Source organism: Felis catus, chromosome X (assembly GCF_018350175.1).
Source record: "Felis catus isolate Fca126 chromosome X, F.catus_Fca126_mat1.0, whole genome shotgun sequence".
Classification (NCBI taxonomy): domain Eukaryota; kingdom Metazoa; phylum Chordata; class Mammalia; order Carnivora; family Felidae; genus Felis; species Felis catus.
In genome coordinates, this window is record NC_058386.1 from 30,156,550 (window position 1) to 30,176,738 (window position 20,189).

The 20,189-nt window shown below is 39.3% G+C and overlaps 1 protein-coding gene across 1 annotated transcript in view; it reads right to left on the bottom strand.

Moving 5' to 3' along the window:
- The window catches only part of TMEM47 (transmembrane protein 47), a 30,209-nt gene extending 11,903 nt beyond the window's left edge, over window positions 1–18,306 (bottom strand). Inside the window, exons 1-2 of the mRNA XM_011291679.3 lie at window positions 17,542–18,306; window positions 1,648–1,788 (exon numbers count right to left, since the gene is read on the bottom strand). Coding sequence (XP_011289981.1) covers window positions 1,648–1,788; window positions 17,542–17,767 — 367 coding nt within the window. The 5' untranslated portion in view covers window positions 17,768–18,306. The remainder of the gene's footprint in view (window positions 1–1,647; window positions 1,789–17,541) is intronic.
- Between the last annotated feature and the right edge of the window lie 1,883 nt (window positions 18,307–20,189).

Here is a 20,189-nt window from a genome sequence, read left to right on the forward strand (position 1 = left end):
TCCTAAAATCAGAAATATCTGAGTATTCTAAGAATTATTCAAAACATAATTCCAGTTTTAAAGAATGGTATATCATTTCAGAACAATTTATCAAGAAATTCTATTATGATTAATTATCTAATCACTATGTTAATAAATCCTAGCTGCAAAGACAAACTTATACTAAAATTAAAATAACTAAAGTTATTTCATTCTAAAAATAGAAATAGCCACGAGAAATCCATGAACCAAGAAATAAACTAAAGAATAGTGATGGAATCTTTAGGAGAATTTTCAGGTTTACCAAATGATTCACAATACAGTTCTTTATTACACAGGAGATCAACAAAATGATCATAGTATGGTCACTGCCTATGACTTCAGAATATTTTTTTCAGAATATTTTTTGTAATAGTGTTTTCTACTCTTATTAGAAAGTATCTGTGGTGATACTTAGCTAGTTTTATGGGTCTCTTAATACAGTGTACCCTCTGTAATAGTTACCTAATAAACAGCTGAATGAACAAATCATTAGCCAATGAGCCATGTCTAAAATTCAGTAGTCTCCCAGCCCCGGCTCTGCTGGTAACTACTATGTAATCTTGAGCAAGTCATTTAAGAGATTTGAATTAGCAGTTCTTCCAGATTGCTTTAGGCCTTTGGACCTTCATTTTTATGACACCTACATTATGATCGGTCTTTGTGGGTATAAAAAATGAACACAAACAGCAGGGGGCAGCAGAATACTTCTGATCTTACATTTTTAGATCAAACTACCCTTCAAATACTGAAATTTCATCTGTTCCCATCTTTAAACAGCCTTTAAAAAAAAAAAATCCATCTAATAGCCTAGATGGTTCTGTCAGTGTCTTCATTATTGACAGTCACGGGGGCTTATTTTGCAGTCTTCAAATCAGATGTGACTGACAGGGTAAACTGAAGGCACCAGAGGAATATTTCAGTTTGAATTGAACAGAACAATATATTCAAAGCTATTCTTACAAATGAAAATTAAAACACATAATAATGTGCTGGACTTTTAATCTTGTAAACCTCCTTTCTAAATAGTTCCTTGATTTCAGCAAAACTTCCATCTTACCTTGGTTGATATTTTTATCCAAGCTGTGCTTCATAGAATGATGGTTGTTAAGTTAATGAATATGGCATTGACCTCATACAACTGAATTATCTGATGGTTCGAGTTCTACATTATCATTTTTCATTACAGCCATGTTTATTTCCAAATGGATTTATACATTTAAGGCTATCCATATTGGAATGTTTTTCAGTTTCATGTCAGAAAACAATAATGTTGCCTTAAGATCACCAAGGGGGCAGTAAAAGGAGTGGAAAAAAACTGAATGTGAAGACTGTTCGTAAACACATCTGCTGCAATTCGTAAGGCAACAGCCCTGTCAAGAACTATTACTTATTCATGTTTTAGTTAGAAGTTTAGAAATTGCCACTATGCTCTGTGAAATGCTTATTTAACACACTGAAAACTAATAATATGATAAACCCTTAGCCAATTTACCTTAAAATATAACAAATATCTCTCAATTTGTATGTAATGCAGCAACCACATACTGCTTTTGCATGAGAAGACAGGATGGTAGAAAGGTTCATGAAACTTTAATATCAGTTTGAAAGTAATAAATATATATTTACCTGCTGCAAAAAGCATGACAGCAACAGGTCTGTAGAAGCGCCTTCGAGATCCCACGCAGATAGAAATCAAACCCACCAGGAATGCAATAAGAATGATGGCAGCACCACCTAAGAGTAAAGCCAGGGTAGCAATCTGCCAATCTGGAAAGAAAAGAAGAAAGATACTGCTTTTAAGCAGTCAGTCCTCAAAGAATCAACACAACTATGTTCACCTTGCTGCATCTAAATACATGTGATCTTACTGTGTGCTAAGCGTCCTTTGGGAATTGAAATTTTTTACAACAAAAATTATAAATATGCTTCTTCAGAAAAGTCTATTATGCTAAGCTCAGCAGTGTTTTTAGAGCAGGGGTTTGCCATGCTTTCCAAGGACTCTATTAAGCCTTCATGGTAAATTTGGTATCCTTTCCATAACCTATTTTGATTACTGTTGTTTTCTATTGAGCTAAAGTTCACAAATCTTAAATATGAAAGTAGAGAATGTGATGAAATTTTAGATATATTCATATACCCATATAACCACCATCCAGATTAAGGTCTAGAACATTTCCATCACCATGGTTCCTTCATGCCTCTCCCTCCTCCCCACTCAGTATCACCCTCCCACCCAGGCTAGTAATGGACATCTATACCTCGGATTTATCTGTGCCTATTATGTAAACGGCATGAACTCTTTTGTGTCTGGCTTTTAAGTGTGTGATGTTTATTTTTTTAATGTGCATTTATTTATTTTGAGAGGCAGCTGTGCTAGGGGCACAAGCGGGAGAGGGGCAGAGAGAAAGGGGGAGAGAATGAGAGAGAGAGAGAGAGAGAGAGACAGAGAGAGACAGAGAGAGAGAGAGAGAGAGAGAGAGAGAGAATCCCAAGCAGGCTCTGTGCTGTTAGCGGGGGGGGGGGGGGGGGGGGGGGAAGCTAACCTCTGTAGGGCTCGATCTCAGGAACCATGCATGAGATCATGACCTGAACCGAAATCAAGAGTTGGATGCTCAACCGAATGAGCCATGCAAGTGTCCCTGGGATATTTATTTTGTTTCTGGCTTACATGTCTCTGATATCCACCCATGTTGTAATACATTCTTTCACTCTTTTTTTTCTGTCCTTTTTTGTAAAGCCTGCCCTTTCGGTACAAAAACAACAAAAAAACAAAAACAAAAAACAAACAAAAATCCCCACACACACCAAGTTTATATTTGCCTTCTCTTCCTCCCTTTCTCTAAAACAACTCCCCCAGCAAATTGGCAGCAGGAGAATTTGTCGGCTGTTTTTTCTGCCTCTCTCTCATTTCATTCTAATCTTACTGTGGTATTTACTGCAAGGATGGTTTGTGAAATTAAGTATTCCCAGGGAGCCAGAAGGTACTCTAAATAGCTGACATGCCCTCTTCTTCACTCATGCATGGAAACAGCAAGCATATATTGACCACTTACTATGTACAGGTCTCTGTACATGGATATTTTGTCTCCCATGTGCTGAGTGAAAAGTAAACCTTACTTAAATGCATGTGTCATTGCTTATAAAGATGTAAAAATAGCCTGACAGAAAATTGGCCCATTTCCCCTTCCACAGAAGAGTAGAATGTTCTCTAAGAAGAAGCAAAGTGAATATATGAAAGCACTACCCAGCTTAGGAAGCATCACAAAAAAATGATACTGTCCATAACATTCTTCAGCAGGGGTCCTTTGGAAGTCCCAGGCTGCCTCTTCTGCCCTTCACTTTAATATATGTGCAGAAAATGAAAACAAACTTTAATCCATAGTTAAGTTGCAATGTAGTCTATCTAAAGTCAAGAATTCATGACATTTTGATGCTGCACTCTGAAATTATCCCTCAAGAAAGCTTCCAAAGTGCACACTTTACCACTGTAGGATAAGGGACGAGTGGAGGAACCTACAATTCCCTAGGATTTTCTCCTTTTATTTATACTCGTATTTCTTCACCTCAAGAGTCCTCTTCCACATCCTTTCCTTTTAATAAATTTTGGATTTATAACCAGCACTGAACTAGAACTCACAATGTATTCAGGAAACAAACAAACAAGGGGAAAAGAGAAAAAAAAATCCACACTTCTTAAAATATAAAGGTGAATCACAAGAAATTGGAGAGTATTTTTCAGCCATCTACTTGTAACAAAGGCATATAACTTCAAACAAAAGTATATCTGGCTTTCAACTAGAGTTTAAAAGGATAGCCATACTATGGCTTTTTTGTTCCATAACAGCATGTAGCTTTGAATTTAAAAAGCCAAAAGAATAAAAATTTAAAAAAAAATTAAAAAGCCAAAAGAATAATCCTTACATTTGGAAGTCTCTAAATTTCTTTGAAAAAGTTTATACATAGGACAATTATTTTACACTTTAGCATAATAGAAATTGTTCTGAAAACGTTTAAGTTGAAACTTCTGAAAAAGTAAAATTTTCATTATATCAAAGTGTTTGGGGCACAAAAAAAAAAATCCATCCGTTCATCCATCAGATTCTTTAAAAGGGCCTATGCTGAATATTTTCTAGTTGGACCATTATTTTCATAAAACGATCATTACTTTTAGCAACTTTCTCCAAATTAAGAATTTTAAAGAGTTAATTTTAAGTCAAGATACAACTATTCACTCATTTAAAAAGTACCTTAAAAGATTGCTTTTTTCTGATAAGCTCTTTCACAGCCCAATACATATGTATAAAATACCATCCATTTGACTGCTTCCACTTTTCACTCAAGATAAAAAAGGAATTGATCTTGATCACTTTTCTCTACTTTAAATATCCTCAAAGAATAGCTAAAATACAGGCATTTGCATTTTGTGAAAACAAACTAAGACAGAAAAAAATAGGCAAACTTTCCCTATAAAGGGCCAGACAGTATTTTCAGCTTTGCAGGTCAGGGTCTCTTACAACTATTCAACCTCTGCTGCGTGGTGTGAAAACAGCCAAAGATGATATGTAAATGGATGAGCATGGCTGTGTCCCAATAAAACTTTATCTACAAAAACAGGTGGTAGGCTTGCTTTGTCCCTTCAGCTAAATTTTGCAGACCCGTGGTCTGTACTTGACATATCATTTATAAATGTTGAAGGTTTTTCTAGGTAAAGGTCTTTCAGACAATAATAATTTCATTATGAAGTCAATTTGATAAGTGACTAATACAGGAGTGCAAAGTGATGCCTATGCAATTTAGCAAGAGAAAAGTACAAAAAAATCCTAGTCACAAAATGTCGAATATCCTGAAAATGGTAATACTTTATTTCATATGGGAAACCAATAAAATGCACCAGAAGCCACCAAGAGAATAACACTTATTAAAAGGGACTAGGACCTAATTAGGAAGGGGGGTTCTTACAGCACAGGAAATAGTTCTAAAAAGTAAGTAAATACAACCAGTTCTGATTTTCCTCTATGTCCTATATTTATTTTTAGTACTGACATTTGTGGCTAATGAGGAAGTCATCCTAGACATAAAGTCAAAAAGGCATATTACCAATATCACACTGTAATATTGCTACCCTTCCCTTTGGCCCATAACCACAGATAATGCCTGTTCAAGCAGAGAAGCCATTTTATTTTACAAAAGACTAGAATTGGGCCATGTCTGCCACCGCCCTGGCCAGAAAGCTGGGGCTTACACTGAAGTACTGAGGCTATATCTCTGGTACACAGTGCCAACTTTTGAGATTGTTGTCATTATATCCATTTGGAATGCTTCACTCAGGCAGGTTGCCCAGGACCAAAGCTTTAACTCGATGATCAGTTGAACATCAATCAGGAAGCTGAAAAATTGATTCAATATGGCTACCATAGTCAGTAAGACCTAGGGCACTTTTCACAGTTCATCACTAGGTACCCTGGAGCTGAGAACACTGTCTCTTTCCATCAACAGCTAGAATCCATTGTCCACATATTAGGACCGGCCTGCTTTACGGGTGAGCTATAGTCAGGGACTATGTAGATCGGCCTGATACCATTTCTTCTTTGTTGCTGAATAATACTAGAATATGGGGGATTATAAAAAAACTGAAAAATAGTTTTAGAGATACCTACTAATGGCCATTAAAATAATATACGTTGGGCTTCATGTATACACATATATTTACTTATTTACCAAATGTAGATTTAACAAGATATATACTACAGAACTTGAACAATTTTATGGTAACAGTATAATAAGTGACCAGAAAACTTGTCTCTACACTAATGGTTTATCCATTAGAAGGTGTGCAGGACACAAATACTTGCTATCCCATATACAGTGTTTGCAAAACAAATTAAAATGTCATAAAATTGTCAATTTTCAGCCCTATTTCTTTAAAAAAAATCATCTATTTTAAGTTCTCATAATTGGTTCATTTCTATATCAATCTTAGTTCCACAATTTTATAGCCCTCACAGCATTTAGTCAGGTGATGTGTTGAGACTACTTAGAGATTTATTACTCTGCAATAGTTTTACACATTTTTATAAATGATGAACTGACACTGTCGTGGAGCAGTGAACACAAACCAGCTCCACAGAACCTCAATGGCCGTGGTGATATTTTACAAATTGCAGTGCTGTGCACAATTAAAACTGGTCATTGTTCACTGTCACGCCAGTTGATTTGAAATGTGAGTTTGGTTTCCAAGATCTCTGAGAACAAGTGGTAATGAGTTTTGATGACAAAATGTACCTCCTTGGTCTAGGAACCAGTGAGGACTCAAATGGGCTGAGATGTATCGAATCAAACCTAAAATGAGCTGCCATGGTATACGGGGAGTATAGTAGTCCCCCTCATCTGCAGTTCTGCTTTCCATGGTTTCAGTTACCCCGGGGGTCAAAGGCAGTCCAGTCTGGAAGCAGAAGCTCCTCCTCCTAAGGGATCATCAGAAGGTCAAAAGTAGCCTAAGGCTATATTACAGTGCCTGTATCATTCACCTCACTTCATTTCATCATGTAGGCATTTTATCATCTCATATCATCACAAGGATGAGTACAGCACAATACAATATTCTGAGAGAGAGCTTGCATTTACGTAACTTTTATTATAGTATATTGTTATAACTCTTCAGTTTTATAATCTTAGTTATTGTTGCTAATCTCTTACTGTGTCTAACTTAAAAATTAAACTTTATCACAGGTATATGTAAATAGGAAAAACATAGTATATCTAGGGTTCAATACTACCCACAGTTTCAGGCATTCACTGGGGGTCTTGGAACATATCCCACACAGGTAAGGGTGGTGGGGAACTACTATATTTTGGCCAAACTGACACAATGACACACAGAAGGTATTGGAAGTGCACCTATGAAAGCCAATGCTCAAGATAAGCATGTGCTTCTCTACTAGTGCTTTTTCCACCAGAAAAAAAAAAAGGAAAAATATAATAGGAATGAATATATATAATGTTATACTTTCCCCTACAGTTACAGAATAAAAACTGGGCAGTCCTTATGTCATAACATCAAGTCCAGCATTAATATGCAACTCAGGAACTAAATTCAAGTCCTCTTTCAAGGTATTTTTATTAGCTGGCACCAGAGTTTCCAATGTCTATAAATGCTTTAGTATTCTGCAGAATTGTGCTGACTTACTTTACAGTCTAATACAGGAGACTGGTCTGAAATTGCTGCTGCATTATGAAAATTCTATGGGCCACATCATAATTGCCAAATTGGAGAATTCACATCCCTTTAGGGAATTTGTGGTCAAATCTACTTCCATTTTTCAGTAAAGGCAAAATCTTAATGACAATACACCTTCCATACTTTTGAACCAAGGTCAAAGGCACTACACCAGTGCCTAAAGCTTTCCTCCACCCACCTTATTTCAAAACCTTTAACTTGTCAAACACTGCCTAATTTATTTACCTCTGCAGGTATTGCTTATACGTTGAAATTAGTTCTACCTTCTGTAAATCCCTGAGCACACAACTGTCACTTCTTCTAGGAAATTAGGTAAAATTTAAAAAGCAACGAAGAAACAGATTTTTAACCTTATAAATTCAACTCCCACTGTTCCTGTGGGTAGTATTTTCCTAAATGTATTTTAATGTTTTAATATAGGGGTATCACTATTCAACAGTTCTCATCCCAAATTAAAATACTGATTGTTAAAAAAAATAACTTTTATAATCACATTCAAATTCGCCAGTCACTTTTATTTTCACCTTTGAGTTTTCCAAAAAGAGTTACATTAATCAAAATGATATCCATTCGTACAATCAAAATCATTTACCGTTCAACCTCAAAGAGAGAATGATCTTTCCCTATCATCTTGATACCACCTCACAGCTCATCCCTAAATCCTCCCTAATTCACCCACATTAGCTGTATTATTCAACTCAAACCTTCGGTTCATCCAGATAGTTTTTATTCACTTGTAGGACATATTTATAGCCAAACATTTAAAGTTCTTTTCATTACATTGGTGAGAGCTCAGAAAGCAAAGTCACTATTGCCAATTCCATTTTATTATCAGGAACTGGAAATAATGGGATGGTTTATACTTATTTAAGAGGAAAAAAGCTCCCATTACAGAATAACATGTCAAACCCAAATTCTCCAATATCTCCATTTCTTCACAGAAGGCCATGTCTTTTTCCCAAATAGCTCATCTCATTAGAAATTATGGCATTTAATTATTTCCATCAATTGCACTTTAAGAATTTATTTTGAGATTAATGCTATATACTTCCGAGTTGGACAATAAGTCCATATCCTCATATATGAAAAATTGAATTGAAATGGTGCTGTTATTTTGTGGAAAAGGAAAATAACTATTGACTTAACAGCCAAAATATTTCCAGAAGTATCAAATGATATACTTGAGTTTTTTAGTCTGCATGTGGCAAATGAAGTGGAAAACCAAAACCATTACTGAGGGAGTTGAAACTTTGTTTTCTTGGCTAAATTGCATTCTGACCTAAATCCATCAGTGTTGCATTAATTTCCAGCTACTCCATGAGACGTAGACACAAACAAAGGCCGGAAAAGAAGAATTCCGATTCTCATTTCAATAATTAAAATGACAATGTCTCTTCAAGTAAGTAATAATAGCAAATCTAACATTCTTCACGTGCAAACAGATGTTTAAAGCAAACAACTATGTGTCTTTTACAAAATGACAGTATAGACACTGCCATGTGCTGTGCAAAGTGAAATGGAATTTTAGAAAAGGACCTACTTGAGGTACAGTGTCAATCAAGTTGCAATGATACAAATTAGAGTCCTACTCCTCAGGACAATTTATAAATTAAAAAATGTGTCAAACTGCAGGGCGAACCTGATTTTAAGCACATAAATGACCCGGGGTAACTACGCAAATAAGTGATGCAACAACTTTAATGACCAAAGTGCAGGTCAGTTTTGCCAAAATTCTGGAAAACTCTGGTTGTCCAAAAATGCCAGACAAGTTACAAATTTTTAATTTATGACAGCTTCGTTCAAGTCTCTTGAATTATTTTGTGTTGATGTTAGAAAAATACACATCTCCTTTTTTTTTAACAAATAAAGGGTCGTTTTAGCTGCTTCACAGAATTCTCTTAGAAAATTTGGTGAAAATGCAATTTATCATCTAAATACCATAACATATAGGGTCTTTTCCCCAAAATAAGACCATTATATACAGTGCTTAGCAAAAAGCCCTTCTTTTAAAGCATGTTTCAGAATTTAGATAAAAAAGAAAACAAAAAACAAAACTACACCATCACCACTAAGGACTGTTGTTTCTTACCATGTTAGAAAGCTTTCATTAACATTTGATGGTAACTAATATTATCTAACAGGTACTGGTATTTCTCAATAGTAATTCCTAATTTTGGTATTTCCAGAGTTGTGATGAGCCTTCCCTACTCTTAGGAAAAAACCTACGAAGGTTGCAATTTTGTGATTTAGAAAACTTGGATAATTATCTGGAAAAGCAGGAAGACCCACACACGGACGAGGACACGCAGGAAGAGAGACAGGAGAGAGAAAGGGAGAGCGAGAGAGAGAAAGAAGGAGAGCGAGAGAAAGAGAGAGAGAAAGAGAAAGAGAGAGAGAGAGTCTCTCTCCTCTCTCTCTCTCTTTCTCTTTCTCTCTCTCTTTCCCTCCCCCACCCCCTCCCCAACTCAAACTCCTGAACTGTGAGATCATGACCTGCGCTGCAGTGGGACAGTAAATTGCTCGCTGCCCGCCAATCAGTACTCGATCTTCCTCTAAGCAACTAAAAATCTTCTGTGATGGGTTTAGAGTAGCTCCTAATAGTCAAAAGGTAGATGGAAGACAACTAGACAGTCACCCATGATCAGTATTAAGATACCTTCTTAGTAAATATGGGAGGGATAAAACTAGTAAGTTAGTGGTTTCCTGTTACCAAACTTCTTTAGAGATCTCTTCTATCCCTCTGCAGAAGTTGAACTTACATTTCCTCCTTTACATTAGTTTGTACATTTATATGATTTTGTTAATTTGTTTGAAGGAAAGTGTTTCATTCATCACTTTACCATCACCACCTGGTGCAGCGCTAGCTAACTGGCTAACTGTACCAGGATAATGCCTACTCTCTGCTATTAAGTCAATGACTATATTTTAACAAAGTTAACTTTGGGTACGTGTGAGACGTTAGGAAAGAGGAAAGATCATTTCTCTCCTTAAGTCACCTAATGGTGCTAGGAATGGACACCAGGTTGTATTCACAAAGTATTATGGCAACATTGATCAACTTTTGGTTTAGGGACCTTAAAACATGAGAGCAATAAAACACCTTTTGATGGAAATTTGAGTTGTTTGTGGGTGTGCTTTTATACACATTTAAGGATATGTCATGTCACTCAGGGACCCCAACTTCTGTGTTTAAACATCTTCTTGCTAATAAACATATATTTTGAAAAGAGAATTGATAGGTGACATGTTGAAACATGCCTCATTAAACTATCATTTAAAATCTCCCAGTTAATAAGCTAGTAGAGACAAAAATAATCTCCTAGGTATTTTTTCTTGGTGCTCTGGGAGCCATGGAGGCCTCATTTTTATAGGTTTTCTATTTTGTTTTCTTTTTTAATGGGAGTCTTTGGTGCCAAAAGAACGAAGACTACAACAGAATAGAAAAGTGATGGTGTACTAGTGTCTTAAAATCCCATACAAATATAGAAGCAAAAAAGGGTAAGGAATGGTGTCCTTGTCTAATTTTCAAGGGAGATGATCCAATACTTTGAAAAGACCGGTAAGATTTAGCTGTCAGTGCCTTTCACATATAAGGATGAAATTCTAAGGAAAAATCCATCTCTTTTGATAAGTAAATGTATCTTTTTAAAAATAAGGTCAGAATGCAGTAAAAACTTGATCTAGTGAAATTTATATTCATTTAATCAATTTAAGAAACTTACATGACTGCTTTCCACATATTTTTCAATTGTGATTCAAAGTAGAATTAAACAGATGTTTTAAAGTATTCTATCACAGGGGCGCCTGGGTGGCTCAGTTGGTTGAGCATCTGACCTCAGCTCAGGTCATGATCTCACAGTGGTGAATTCAAGCCCCATGTCAGGCTCTGTGCTGACAGTTCAGAGCCTGGAATCTGCTTCAGATTCTGTGTATCTCTCTCTTTCTGTCCGCACCCTCCGCCCCCGACTCATGCTCTGTCTCTCTCAAAATAAAAAAAATAATAAAAAATGAATAAATAAAGTATCCTATCATGGAGAAATTTAAAGAAAAACAAGTTTTGTTAATTTTTAAGGACTAGTCATGACAACAATGTAAATTTAATGATAATAAACATCTAAAACTTAACAGACTTATCAACATATGAGTCTATTTGAAGACCTTAAATTCTTTGTGAAATCAAATCTTGGATGATAAATAACCTTATAAAAAAAGTAGACATCTAGGGGTGTCTGGGTAGCTCAGTCGGTTGAGCGACCAACTCTTGATTTCGGCTCAGGTCATGATCTCACAGTTTGTGAGTTATAACCCCGTGTCGAGCTCTGTGCTGACAACTCAGAGCCTGGAGCCTGCTTCGGATTCTGTGTCTTCCTCTCTCTTTGTCCTTCCCCTGCTCACATTCTTGTCTCTCTGTCTCTCTCTCTCAAAAATAAACATCAAAAAAATTTTTTTAAGAATTTTGAAATATTTTCTACCCCAAATGTGCTATGATTCTGCAATTCAGTATATGGGCAATTACCAGGACAAGAATTATGTTATTAAAACAAGGGAAAAACAAGCAAACAAAAAACAATGCTGCAACTCCAATACCTTTCTAGCACTACAAAACATGGCTCCTGTCTTAACTTTTAACATTTTAGGGTCCACGTACAAAGCATCTATCTCATCAGACTCATACAAAACTTTCTTTAAAAAAACTAAAATTTTATCAACAATATGAAGTAGCAGATTAGGTCCAGATTCTTAATCGGTTTGGGGCTCGGTCATTTGAGACTATAAACCAAAGACTATAAACCACCTAGAGAGGGTAGAAGTTCTCTATTTGTAGACAGAAGGCTAGTCCCCGGGGAATCCAGTCTCCCAGCCATTTCCACCAAGGCGCCAAACCCAGTGAAACCATTTGGAAGAGGATCCTGCAGTTCCAGATGTTCCAGTCCCCAGCCATTCAAGTCACCCTTAGCTATGCCCCCAGATATCCCAGAGCCCAGATAAACCATCCTCATTATGCCCTATCTGAATTCTTGGCCCACAGAAGTCATGAGCATAATAAAATGATTGTTGTTTTATACTACTAACTTTGGGGGTGGTTTGTTTCCCAGCATTAATAACTGGTACTCTTTTGGAAAAAAATCTGTCTCTACCACTGATTGAAAAGTTGGTAAATTTATAAAAACCCAGAAAAAAACCTGTCTTTACCACTGACTGAAAACTTGGTAAACTTATAAAAACACCTGATCTCTTCAATAACATATAGGGATAACATTAGCTACCTTGCAAGTTTACAGTGACACTGGGAATAATTGAGATGTCTGCTGTGTAACACTACTGACAAAATAGGTAGCTATTAGAAAAGAGTTGTGTGATCATGATCTACCAAGATCAATGTTAAATGCTTGGTAATCCATAGCAAAATTTAAAATCAAAACTAACAGCACACTTCATTATTCAATGCAAAGATAGTTTACCTTTTAAGTGGGGGGGGGGGGATTCCTCAATTATCCAAAAAAAATCTGCAATATTTGGGTTTGTTTTTCTGAATACATAATAAGGAGGAAACACAACCCTAATAAGCAGGTACTTTTACCTATATAATCTTAATGACAAACCATTTGAAGACATTAAATTGTATGAATTCACATGACTGGTCAAGCGGCCAAGTTCAGGGCAGTTTTAATCCAAAGTTTTATGTATTGTCCAAAACACTACTCTGCTCTCCCACAGGATTAAGTTATAATTTAGCATTGTTCATAGACAAGTTTACAGTGGTATTTAGGTGACATATTCCAGGGAGTTATTTTGAAGCATCTACAATCCTTTTCACTAATATATCTAGTAGTACTGGATGTATCTATGGTCTTGCTAAGTGGTCTTCCTATTAACAGAAACTTGAAAGAAATTCCTAAAATATATTTCTGACAGCAGGAAAAATCTATTGCTTGAGATATGCCTTTGTTTGTTTTGGTTTTATTGTGAAATGGTTTATGAAAGGCAAGGCTTCTCACACACTCATCAAATCCCTTTGCTGACAAAGACTGATCTAAATGGTTCCCTGGAGATTACAATCATTCTATAAATGTGAGCAAAAGAGGAACTATATCTGCCCACAAATTAAAACGTCCTTTGTAAAAGTCAATCTTGGGAGCTTGAAAATCTTAGGAGACGTTAAAAGAAAATCATCAAGAAGATCGTGAAAGAAGTAATACCTGGTTTTCTTCAGTTTATTGAGAAAGTTTTGGTGCTAGGTGCTACTCTTCATGTACTTTTCCACCCATCTATCCTGTGCAGGTTAAATAAAACTGCATTTGTTTTACTTAAGTACTTTTTCGGAAAGCCAGAAGAATATCTAACCATCCTGACCTCCAGGCTTGAGGAGCTATTTGTAAACACTCATCAATATCAACTCATACCAAGCAACAAGCTGAACCTTTCCTGGAGTACATCACATTGTAAGGTTTCCCAATAAAATTCTCTTTCCCAATGAACGTATGGATTCAAAATATGCACGGATGATATACAACTGAATTCAGGATCACTATACCTCTGATTTTCTAAGATTTGCAGGTGTTTAGGTAGTTTGGTTTATTGTAAACTACGACCTAAGACGGGTTTTCTTATATTGCCTTTTAAAGTAGAATTTTATACTACAGTTTTAAGAAAATGAGCTACATATATAGCACTCTTAAGAAAACTTCTTGTCAACTAAAAATAATAATATTCACCTGTTATTAGCACACAGTGCACTGCCATTTCAAAACTGCCAGTGACTCATGCTACAAATGTAGCTATTTTTAGGACAGTGCACAATGATGTTAACAATATTCCTTGAAAAAGGCACTATTTGATCAAGTATTTCATGGACGAAAAAGCTGGATAGATTTTGTAGATGGAAAGATGGATAAATGCACTTGTTATATCCTAAAATCACTCTCAGTAAAACGTGTTCATTTGGCCATCTGTATGTCCTTGCTTTTTGCTTAGTCAATAAATCACACAGACATCAAAAAAAGCAATCTGCTTTATATGAAATAGCTATACATATTTATAAATTTTCAAGAAGAAACATAAAACCACCCTAGAGGTTACATAGTATGTGTGATGTGGAGTTTAGGGATCAGCACTCTGCAACCACTTGGATTTGCACTAAGGATTCTTTTGTAATGGCTGTGGCTGTGAAACCCTAACAACTGTATTCTAAACCAAAGTTATCAAAACTAAATGTGACTAAGCAAAAGCCACAAATATGAGACTGCCATTTAAAAAACACAGGATTAAAGATTTATTAAAAGGCTGCCAAAATCAGTAGTGGGGAAAACTATCTTTAGAAATTCTGTGGCCGGCATGTGAGTACTACCTATTCTAAACTTCCTAACAAGCATACTTTATTATTATTTGTTTCCACAGCGAATGACAGTGTATTAGCCTGTCCTCTCATCTGTCCTTTTGCAAAACTTATAGCTTTGGATGAACGCCTGGACTGTCCCCCATACACTGAACTGGGACACCAGAGAAAAGCATTACAGTTGACTGACACCGGATTACTGGTTCCTACTAGAAATGCTGACGCAGCCTTCAACAGACCAGCACACAAAAGGCATGTTTCTGCTTTCGCTTAAAACCATAAAACGGGTATAAGCAGCAAACAATGCATATTTGGTACCAAAATTAAAACGCAGCTTTAAAAATAACGGCTGAGGGAAAGTTTCCCTAGGAACTGGGCCTAAGTAGGACATATTGTCGTCAGTAGAAACATTCCTGAAATTTCCCTTCTGTAAATACAAGCTTGCCTCTTCATAGCAGTTTTAATTCTAATTAAGACAAAGGTTTTTAATTAAACCCTGAAGATGCTGGTGAAGGGCCTTCGGTAAAATTGTCCTTGGTGGTTCCTGTCGAGGTAATTCATTTCAAGAGACAATGAAGTGGATCTCTTAAAATCTTCAGAGAAGACATTTCCCTCCCTGCTTTCTGCTACTCCACACAGCAAACAGACTAAGCTGCCTGCCCTTTGGAACAGGCAAGAAAATTGCTCCTTTCAATTCAAGCTTCCCTCTTCATTTCAAAACATTTGTGGATAGAACGTTCAAGTTCACAGAACATTTTAAGAAAGCACATTTTGTAAAGTGGGGAGATGGAGCAATTTTCCATATTTTGTTTCCTTTCCTCCTGCACCCCCCACCCACCACCTTGGAGAGGAAAAATGAACTGCTACTACATAAAGAAAGTCAAGAACTTGTTCCAGTTAGCTTCAGACAAAACCATCTCTATGCCTCCCACCTCATTTGCTCACCAACTATACTTTTTCTGGGATGAAAACTATTTTAAGCAAAATAAAACTGAAGCTGATTTTCAGGAACCCAGATAGAAATAAATGCTGTGGTGTGAGTTTCAGCAAGAGGGTAGAATAACGGGGGGGGGGGGGGACAGCAACGGTACCTGCCTCCAATTTCTACCTTGTAGACAGACCTCTTATCACTACATTGGCATTAAGCTTGGGTCTCCCTATTTCCTTGCCCAGAGAGGAGAAAAAGCTGAGATAAGGGGTATGGAGGCAATTAAGCGAAGATTAGCAAACACTGCATACCGTTCAACAAACTAGAGCTGGCTTCTCCCCATTCCCTACATTCCTGGCCAAGAGAAAAGCGTACAGGTCTGAAAAGAAAATAGGAGTAGAAGCTGGTTTCTCTAACCTATCTGAAAAGTCTTTATGCAATCAGGGGGCTATTATTTCAGGAGACAGGAGAAAGGGGCAAAAGATTCACGTTGCTAAGGAGACAAGCTGAAGCTGGCATTCCTACATAAATTTCCATTTCTATTGGAGAGGGCAAAGAAAAGATATTCTCTCCAAAGTTTATTTGGATCCCCTGGTTACTGGAGAAAGGCATTTTACCAATTTATTTTATCTTTAGTTGTAAACAACCAACCCTGAAAGAATTAAAAGACCTAAATGTTGACCTCCTGCTGCCAACCAGTCCCCTCCACAGTGAATTAAACAACAAAGACGAAACCCGTCAATGGAAATTTTGAAGTAAAATCAAAGAAAAAGCCTTTTGTAAACACAAAATTAAATTCATGGAAGAAACTTAACCAAGTGAACTAATCTTTCTTAAAACAAGAAACCAAAGACAAAAGTAAAACGGATTTGTGTGGCATTTGTGCTATTTCAACTTTCTTGGAACTTGAAACGTTTCCAGGAAAGCTTCATAAATAGTCCCAGAGAAGACAAACTGTCACGAAGGAATTTAATCGGTTTCTTGGGGGGTGCCTGTGGGTAAGTGGGTAAAATCACGGGCAGGTCCTCTGCCTTTATTACTCTTTCTCAGCACTGACCCCAGCAGCTGAAGAATCAAGATTAGCAAGGAAAAGGGGTTTGCTGCAAGAAATCCGAAGTTGGAAGATTTCTGCTAACGGCATAACCGGGACTCAGGGGGAAGGCAAGTGGGGGTCAAGGAGAGTAAATTCCCCCTGAGGCTGGGTAACCCCAGTGACTATCCTTTTTTCCACCCTGCACCTCATCCATTTGCAGTTTCCAGTACTAGCTCAATACGCCACAACTTTCCAGGCATCTGTGAGTAAGTAGCTCATGGAGAAGAGAAAGAAAGGTCTGGAGGAGAGAGGAGGTATTCGGAGAGGAAGAGAAAGAAGGGCAACTCACAACCAACGACGTGTCACCAAAAAAGGAAAGGAAATTACGCCTGTCTTCCAACTTTCCACATCCCTCAAAAATTTAAGGAAATAAAACCCAAACCGCAACTCCTTGGGGAAAACCCAGACAAAGTGGAGTAGAGCTGGCAGAAACGTGGGCACGAAGAGGTAAACTCGGGCAAATTCCTCCTTGAGAGTGGAGGGAGAATAGAGTGGGGAAGAGCGAGCAGAGAACCCACAGCGTCTCGGCGGAGTTGGGGCGTTTATGCTGGTCTTTTTTTTTTTTTAAAGAGAGTGTTGAAGGCGTTGCGTTTTTAACACAGCCACACGGTTCTCGCCTTAAATGATAACAATGACCCCAAATAACATACGTGTTACTCCAGAGCCCAAGGAATGGACACGGGAGGACGGAGAGGGCGTGGGACGTCGCATTGGGTCTGGCGGCCCGGACGGAGGAGAGGCGAGGGGTGGCCATCAGGGAGGCGGCTGCAGCCCCAGGGTCCCCGAAGGGGCAGGCTGGAGCGGGGCGGACAAGGATAGGGGACCCAGAAGGTTGGGGAGGGGCGGAGAGGCGGTGGCCGTCCGGGCAGTGGGGCGCGGGGAGGTGCGGGGCGGGAGGCAGGGGTCGCGGCGCGCCGGGCCCTCACCGCTGCTGAGCGTGGACTCGCAGTGCCAGATGTCCAAGCTGGCGGGTTTCCGGCAGGACTCCCACAGGGACAGGTAGTACTGGTGGTCGGCCGTGACCCAGGCCGGGCTCAGCACGGCCCCCAGGTCCAGACACAGCGCCAGGAAGATGCACACCAGCCCGACCAGCTTCAGCGGGGTCAGCACCGACACGCGCACCTCCTCCATGCCGCTGCCCGCCGAAGCCATGCCCCGGGCGCCGCGGCCGCCCGCCCCGCCGGAGGCGAGGTCGCCAGGCGGGTCCGGAGAGCGGGGAGCCCGACCTCCTCTGGAGGGAAGCAGCGGAGCCGCCGCGCACCGGGAAGGTGGGTCTGCGGGGGCTGCCGGCCCGGGTGGGGGTCTTCGGCAGCGGCAGCTACGGCGATTCCGCCGCGGACCTTCGCCGCCAGCCCCGCGCAGCGCTCTGCTGGCGCCCGCTCCGCCCCGGCGCGGTTCGGCTCGCTCCGCCCCGGCCCCGCCCCAGGCTGCGGGAGGCGGTGACGAGCGAGGAGGGGCGGTGAGTCCGCACCCGGGCGGTGTCAAGCTCCGGCTCCCGGCTCCGGGCTCCAGAGGCTCGCGAGCGCCCCGGCCCTTGCCAGTGCACGAAGCCGGTCCCACTTCTAAGAACCCCCTTGCGTGGCGCGCGCGGAACGAGTTGTCTCCTCCACGGTGTCCGGCACTCGCCGAGCCTGGTGCGAGCCCTTCACCTACGACCGGCTACGCAGGACGATTCCTTGTAGCAGCTTGGTCTCCGGCCCCGCCCCGGGCCGTTCTGGCTCCAGGGTCGCCTCACTTCCCCCCACCCCCCCTGCGGTCACGTGGGTTTCCTTTTCTCAGGGAGCCTGGGTGGGTCCTTTTCTGGAAGGCGTCAGCTGTGAATCCATACGTTTCTTGGGCTGTGGCTGTTACAACAAAGAACGGTACTCTGTGTCTCTCTGATGTGAACTTCGTCCTCCCCCCAGCCAATTTCTCCTCCCGGGGGATTTGGAGGAAGGAGGAGAAAAGTGACAAAAGACATTTTAGTTCTCTTTTCAAGCCCAGAACGAACTCAGTCTCGGACCCAGGAACCCCGCAGTTTTTCCTATTTCCTAACTTTACCACAGTCCTGCTGCCGCTTCTATTCTCTGGGCTCACGTCCTTTTGCGCCCCCTATGAAGGGCAATTGATCTGGGAGCGCAGGCGCTAAAACGGGGATGAGAGCTGCAAATTGTGAAGTAAACCTTAACTTGCTTTTCTGGTGCTCTGTTCTTTGCGTGTTGACTAAAACCTTTTTTCATTCGGCTTTGCACTGTGCCAAGTTGGATCTGGATCCCTCCCAGGTCATTAACCTGTTCCTGTGCTCCGCAATACCCACTCCAGGGCCTGACGTAGGAAAAGTGGCATATCCTTAGGCAATCAATCTACATATATTTATTGAACACGTACTGTTCGAACTGAGGATTCAAGCCAATAAGACCTAGCCCCTGTTCTTAATGAGATTCACTCACTCGTTTGTTTGTTTTTCTATATGTGAGGAATAAACACCCCTACAAATTGACTTTCCAGTTCTGTAATTGACTAGTTCAGCTTGTGCTTGTGCTTGTGTGTGTTTATTGTATCTCTTTGACTACTTTCCATTTTTCCTATAAAAGAAGCAATTTATTGAATAGACCATTGGGGATGGGGATGTTCCCAGATCTTTCACCATCTGGAAAATTTGGTAGAAACCCAAAATAGTGGTTTACATCTAAACTAAAGAATGAAAGAAATGTCTTCTCTCTTTTACTGAAACACTGTCCTTGGCACTGAGGGATTTCATACTTATCTGTTGCTAACAATTTCTTTCCACATCTTTCTTGTAACCACATCTTTCCATAGGGCTGACTACATTTTGACCAAAGCAACATTTTGAATATAAGAAACAATCGAGTTAGCGTCAAATGATTTGAGAATAAGAATCAACACAATGTAAAATAAAAACCCATGTTTTTTTTACATCAGGAAATTAGAAAACTGGCAACTTTCCCTTACCTCTCATTTATGATATATAGTGCTCTTACAAAAGAATGCCTAGACCCCTCTGAGGTTCCTAACCTCTAACACCCAATAAGCTCCTCAGTCTCCCAACCTCCCAAGCAGAAAGAAGCCTACATGCTTTTCTATGAAAATTGATGGAACACTGAAAAATTAAAAACCAGAATAATTAATACAGATGACCAGTTTTGTGATATTTTTCTTTTAGCTGGATTTATGTTCATAGGTTTATAATGTACATTTGAAAATAATACTTAAGAAAATCTCTTGACCATGCCTCAGAGTTATAAAGAAATCTTTTTTCTCCAAGTTCTATCACCTGCCCTTTAATAACTTTTGTTTCCAGCCAACCAATATTTTTCTTTATCTTTGTTTCCTCTAATTAGAGCTCCCTTCCTTCTCCACCTCTACCCTAGCTGCTCCACCTCTGCCCACCCCCAACACACACTCCTGTTGCTTCATTTTTCTGGCTTGTGCTCAATTGCTTACTGAATGAATCTCTTTCTTTGTACTACCTACAAAATTGTCTCTGTACTCCAAAATTAGAAAAATAAGACATTTTTAACCACAAAAACCCAAATTCTCCTAAAATACTCCATTCCTCTGTTAATCATTTTTA